Here is a 7,120-nt window from a genome sequence, read left to right on the forward strand (position 1 = left end):
CAATTTTTTTTTCTCTTTTTCTCAAAATTGAAAGTTTGATTGGGGGTATACTATGGATTACATGTGTAATGAGAGAAAGAGAGAGAGAAAAAAAAACTTAGACTTAATTATTGACATCTTTACTTTATTTTATTAAATATACAGAAAAGTAATGATTGGAAAAAAAAAAAAAAAAAACAAAAACAGGTGTTGTTAATATAAAAGTGTACGCAGGAAGTTCATTGTTCTAATGAAAAAAACGGAAGTTTTTAGTAATAGCAATAAAACTTCGAAACATTGTCACAAGATTTTCTTGTTTTACCTATATTTAGGTTCATGTAATTTAGGTATACCCTGTTTTTTGATATATGTGTTTACATCTTTTTTTTTTTCCTACATTTAGTTATATGTGCAGAACACCTTGCTAAGTAAATTCTGCACACGTTCTGTTTTGAATAATATAACCTAACCACATAAATTTATTTCTAAACATTATGAAACGAAGAAACCGCTCTTTATTTTTTCTCCTAGTTTTATTATTGTCACACAAGGTATCGTATAGAGATGACTTTTCTATCAGACTAATGAATTGTCATGAGGGAGAAAATATATATATACTAAATTGTACTAAGAAGCGAATTAGAAGAAACTAATAATCATGATGGGAGCAATTTTTTTCCCCGTTTCTCTCAGGTAAATAATGTATTAGCAGAGCCAGCAATTGAAATCCGACTAAGATGCAAAAATGAATATGTGAATGGTGAGAATTGTTATAAATTAGCTACAGGATATCACTATGTTGAAGAAGATAATATAGAACAGTGGTTACAGGAGACGAATGAAAGAAGAAGTAAAAAAAGTGTAGAATATAGGAATGGCGTACAGCAGCTAAAAATGAACTATGCGGGAATGAATACAAGAAGAACTAGCCGCATTTTGAAGGAATCAATTTACGCAGCGCAAAAATTTAGAGTCAACAAGGACACAGTGGAAAGACATGGGGAACATAAACATGATAGCAAACCTGATAACGGCAGGGCTGCAAATAGTTTGGTAATGTTAGATTATGATAAATCTAACAGTGGGCCTCCAGCTGGAACCCTTGATAATGTTATCGAATTTGTGAATGAAGATGGGAGAAATTCTCTTGAAGATTCCTCCAAAGGTGGCAATTCTCACAATATTGATCCTAAGAAAACGATCTCTAGTGGTGTTATGAATCATGCTTTTGTCCAAAACAATGTAAAGGGAATATGTATGGTTAAGAGAAAACGTGGGAAAATAGATTGGGACTGTTCAACAAAGGAGGATGTATGTATACCAGATAGGAGATATCAATTATGTATGAGGGAACTGACGAATTTGGTAAATAATACGGAGACAAATTTTGATCATGATATAACATTTCGGAAAATTTATATGGCAAGGAAATTTCTTTATGATGCAGAGAGGGAGGTCGATTTATTATTCAAAAAGAATGCAGAGGAATATGACGAGCACTTCTGTGAGGAGGTAAGATGGAGTTTTGCAGATTTTGGTGATGTAATTATGGGAACTGATATGGAAGGTACGGGAAATTCCATAGTGGTGGAACGGAATTTGCAGAGCATCTTTGGAACTGACGAGGAGGCCCAAGAGGATCGTAAGAAGTGGTGGAAAGAATATAAAGAATTAATTTGGAGAACAATGGTCAACTATATTAGAGACAAATTAAAGAATAAATTTACGTGGGTTTGTGAAATAGATGTTCGTGTATGGGATGAACCGCAGATATATAGATGGATTCGAGAATGGGGAAACGATTATATGTCAGAATTACGCACGGAACGACAAAAATTGGAAGAAAAATGTCATGGAAAAATCGATTCTACTGATAAACAACTATGTAATCGATCCACATGTGAGGAACCGTGTGAATTCTATGATAAATGGATAACCAGAAAGAAAAAACAGTGGGATGTTCTGTCAAAAAAATTCAAAAGTGTAAAGAAGGAACAAAACATCCAGATCGAAGATATTGTAACTCCATATGATATATTAAAACAGGAGTTAAAAGAATTTAACGAGGCAGATTTTGGGAGTGAACATAATCAACGTGATGAGGCATATATTAATTTATGCGGTTGTGGCCTTGAAAACGTTCCGGAAAATTCTCAGCATGGGGTAACAAATGCTTCTGAATCTGAGGGACAGAATTCGAATAAAATAATTCAGTCCGTGAATAGTAGTAAGTCGGAGAATGTTGAAGGGGGTTCTGCGCCTGAAAATGTTAACAGTGACACAGATAATTCTAGCACAGGTGACACTGTTACGGAGAACAGACAAAGGGAAAATCAAACAGCTGACAGTGAACAAGGTAAGGATACAAGCCCACTAAGTGAAAATGGAAGTGTAGATATAACTAGTAATCATGCAACTAGCAGTTTAGAAAATAACAATGAGGGAAGCGAAAAGGATTTGCAAAAGCATGATTTTGAACATAATGGTGTGCCGCATGAAAAGACGAATTCTGCGGGAACTACAGATGCAGGAGGACAGCAGGGGGATAGTATCAAAAATGATGAATCAGAAAGTACGACGCATCTGAATAATGGTAAATTAAATATAGCAGAATATGAAAACAGGGATGTCAATGCAACAAGGGAGGAAATTATACTTATATCTGAAGTACGCAAGTGCAATAATATTATTTCTTTGGAGTACTGTAACTCTATACAACACAACATATCATCGAACACTTGTTCTAGAGATCAGAGTAAACATTTATGTTGTTCAATATCGGATTTCTGCTTGAACTATTTTGAGCATAATTCTTATGAGTATCATAAGTGCATGAAAAACGAATTTGAAGATCCATCGTACAAATGCTTTGCAAAAGGGAGCTTCACAGGTATGCACCGAAAAATGATAAATGGAGAAAGATGTTATGTAAATTAAAAGGAAATCCCTTTTAGTAATCTTATAATAATCTTTGTAACCAATGTTGTTTTTGCAGATAAAGCTTATTTTTTCGCGGGGGCAGGGCTCCTGATGCTACTGTTGCTAGGTGCTACATGGAATATGATGAAGAACGAGTAAGAAGAAAGTAGAAAAGAAATTAGAATAAAAATTAGAGTAAAAGCTAAAAGAAAAATTAGAACAGAAACTAAAGTAACAATTAGAATAAAAAATAAAATAAGAATTAGAGGAAGAAATAAAATGCGAAATGCTGTTAAGGCACGATTAAATTTGAGTGTTCCATTTGTGAAGTTTTAAAGAGAGTAGAGCTGCATACACATTGTGTCCGTGCATACATACACATATAAATACATGTACGTATATATAATAAATGCCCACTTACCTGTTTGTACAGTTCCGAAGAAGCTACATTTAATGAGTTTGAAGAATACTGTGATAATATTCAAAGAAACCCCCTGATGGCTAACAGTAATTCTAATTTCAAAAGCAAATTTTCTTTTAAAAAAAAATATTACATCATTTTGCTTTATTCTTTTTATTTGTTTTTTAGATGATGGACACATGCAACCGTGCTATCCGCTGTATTATTCATAATACTACTTTGGTAAAGAAGAGTAATTCCGATTGCAGTTCTGATGCAATTTTAGTCATTCTGCTGGACACAATAGATGAGAAGATATAACAAGCTTATTCCTGAATGATTTACAAACACTATGATAATTATCTGAATTGTAGAAGTTTAAATAAAATCCTAAATCAGAATTAATTCTTCATATTTGCAACAAGTGCATAGAGGTGCATTTCCTTTTATTGGCTTGTAGGAAATAGTCCTTTTGCCAATGGAGAAGAAATTCCTTTAAGTGAAATTTTCAATTTTTTTGTTCTTCACGTTTCTATTTTTTTTTTATGTTAACCTAAAAAATACGATTTTACTAATTTGAATAATACGTATTGAAGGATAAACGAAATAAAAATGGATCATAATATAGTTGGCGTGGAAATAATCTTAGTATTGCTTGTGATAAAGGACATTGCCGTGAAAAATAAATTATCATACTGAAGAAAAATCTCATTTTGAATTGCCTGTTAAATGGAGTATAATTACATTTTGGTATGTGTATTTTGAAATTCTTCCAGAATTGGGGTCTGGTGTCAATTCTTATCAGCTTTCTTACACCTTCTTGATTGTATACATATGTAATATCGGTACGTGCATAGGTCATATGTTAATGAAGATTCCTTGATGATGTTTAATAAAGAAATTATAGGCAGACAGTCGTCTTTAATTTACATACAAGGGTATCCGGTATTTGTGAAGGCAATAAGAGCACAGTAATAATGTAATAGGAAAGAGAAAATTTCATTATCATATTTTTTTTTCTTACTTTCACGTTCATTGGTGTGTAGGAGGTATACTTTATAAATGTTATGTTACTACATTTAAGTCATAAGGGGTGGCAAACGTCTTGAAAGACATACAGCATAATGATGGTCCGGAAAAAAAAAAAAACTCTTAAAAATATTAAGAAACATACGAAATAATTATTGGAAAAGAGGTTTCGCAGTTTGTATCTGCGTTGTTTGGATCAGCACATTACAGCAGGAAGTGGAATTTTATCGTAAAAATGAAAATTGTAAAAAGTCATAACCAACTTTTAGATGCACACTTAAAGGAATGGGAAGAATAAACGGATAAACAAGGATGGTTATTTAATTTAATTACCTCCCCTCGACTTCTATTTCCGTAAAATTCATTCTTGTGATGACTTTAGTTTCAAAAAGTTATATTTATAGTAAGATGGAAATCTGCCAAGTTTTTGGGTCTGCAGGAATCTAAAGAGAATTACTAATTATATATGAGAATCTATAAATATGGAAATTATTTTTTTTCTTTTTCGCGTTTTAAGAAAATTAATATTTTTCTTTACCATAAAAATAGTAGAGGTTATTTTCTTTTTTCTTTAATCATATTAATGTATATCCTTTTTACATTCGTGTATATTATTTTCATGTACTATGTCGAACGATTATCACATTACTACTTCCACCATTTTTGCTTTTAAATGTTGTCCTTGCTTATATTTGTAAAACCATATACATTAATATGGAAGATATCTGAAGTTATTCAAATTATCGTCTCATGGGCTTGTCCTAAATCTGACGTTTGTTAAATAATTAAATACAACCTTTTCGAATAATTAGAACGGATAGTTATTGACGCCTAAATTGAATGAGGGAAAAGAAACATGTATAGTAGTAATACACAGGGTATAATTTTACATTGCTTTTTAATATTTCATATATCTTTAGAAATAAGAAAAAATAACTATTTCCATATTTCATGGGAGTAAACGATTTAAATTAATTATTAATGTTTTCTATGCTAAGATACGGAAGGAGGTATATTTCCTTATATATTAATGAGGAAAGTGCAAAATAACCTTACAAAGAGGGCTGTGTCCTGGTAAAAATATTGCCAATACAATTCAAAGTATTAATTTTTCTATTGAGAATTATGATTTTTAATGTATATCGAATTATCAATTTTTAGATTAAAGAAAAAAAAAACTGCCTCATAAACTAAATAAGATTTGAATAAATCCTTGCGCGGCAAGAAATAACAGAGAAAAGAAGATTTAAAGGAACAGTTTGTTTGTATAATAAATATTTTTATTATTATTCAAAATGTACTAAATAAGAGTATTTTTTTTAAGAGGAGGAGGAAATATTTTCTCCAAGGAGATATAAATTATGCGTAATATTCTGTAATTAATTATACGTCCTTATAAATATAGCTTATCTTTAGCACACATCTTGTATAATGAGAAGAAGAATATATCGTATGTTTTATTTTTTCCTGTACTGTCAGATATGTGAAAAAAGCAAAGGAAGATACCCTAAAATATGAATTTAAATGTAAGTACGTATAATAAATAAATAGGCAGAAGCAATGCTGAGTGTAATATCAGAGTTTTATTGTATACGCTTATATTCGCGGTTCCTTTCTTATAATAACGCCGCGGAAGGAAAGGAGAGGAAAACAAAATGCGAAAGAGTAAAAATAGAATGAAATCCTAAATATGGCAATTTCGTGTCCCCTTTTATTAAGATAGGAATTTTTCTTAGAGCCATCATTTTACTTGAATCCATTTAAAATTCAGTTATAAAGACTTTGACATATATTGATGCATTTTATTAAGACGGCGTACCTTATTTTTATCTATTTAACCCAGCCTCGGAAGTAATTAAATTTTAAATAATGTTTGCTACGAAACAGTAGTAAGTGTTGTTCGATCTAGTGCCCCTTTAAATTGAAGTAGCATTACTTTATCATTTTTATGTTAGAGTATTAAATCAAAGAAACAGAATGGGATACCCCAATTTTTCTGTTAATCCCTTGTTTATATTAAAAGGAGGCAGCTGAAACCTCGGAACAATAAAAAAAAAGAGAAAAAAGCCTCACAAAATAATAGACATTATTTTTATCCGTATCAGATTACAGATTATGTAAGAATATTCTATTTTTATTTTGTTGTATAAGAAGTTATTTTATGCGTTAACCTAATATAAAAAATTCCAGGAATTTCAATAGCAGTTTTTTTTCTATGATTCTTTACTACATGTGTGGTATTGTTAAATATAGAAATAGTCCTTTCCATATGTAATTACAGCAGTCAGTAGTATTGTGTCCCCCATTTTATTGAACAAAATACAGTCTCCGTATCTTCCTGGAATTTAATCATCTATAGAATGTTCTACAAAATAATTTTGAAGTCAGTTTTTCCCAATTCCTATCCATTATGGTAATAACAGATTGGATCATTTGACACCCTATAGGACAGGTTACTACATAGATATATATGTGTACATATATCTGTCAACACTGATTTAGGAAGTGCATATGTGTAATTGAAAGGAGGATACCAAAGAAAGATTCGAACTATCCTTTCTTTCATTGTCTCCTATTGGCATCCTTTTATAATATAATAGTTGAGGCATTAACCAGTTCGATGTCTCTCCCAAGGCTACACTTAAAGAAAATTGTTCTCAGACATTATCGGATAGGAACTTATCTGAGGACGTTGTAGACATATTTAACATAATATGTTCTAGCAATTATGATGAGCATGACATTGAGAAATTACGGAATATCAACTATGCAACTAGATTGAGTGAGCAGTAG

At 31.3% G+C, this 7,120-nt stretch overlaps 1 protein-coding gene across 1 annotated transcript; it reads left to right on the forward strand.

Moving 5' to 3' along the window:
- Positions 1 to 473: 473 nt before the first annotated feature.
- On the forward strand, positions 474 to 7,120 carry C922_05356 (hypothetical protein; the record flags this gene model as incomplete). The annotated part of the gene is made up of 6 exons (XM_008820927.1): positions 474 to 530; positions 673 to 2,869; positions 2,975 to 3,053; positions 5,807 to 5,853; positions 6,653 to 6,714; positions 6,944 to 7,120. The coding sequence occupies 6 exons, from the start codon at positions 474 to 476 to the stop codon at positions 7,118 to 7,120; spliced, it is 2,619 nt and encodes an 872-aa protein (XP_008819149.1).

Source organism: Plasmodium inui, assembly GCF_000524495.1.
Source record: "Plasmodium inui San Antonio 1 unplaced genomic scaffold supercont1.59, whole genome shotgun sequence".
In the NCBI taxonomy this organism is placed as follows: Eukaryota; Apicomplexa; class Aconoidasida; order Haemosporida; family Plasmodiidae; genus Plasmodium; species Plasmodium inui.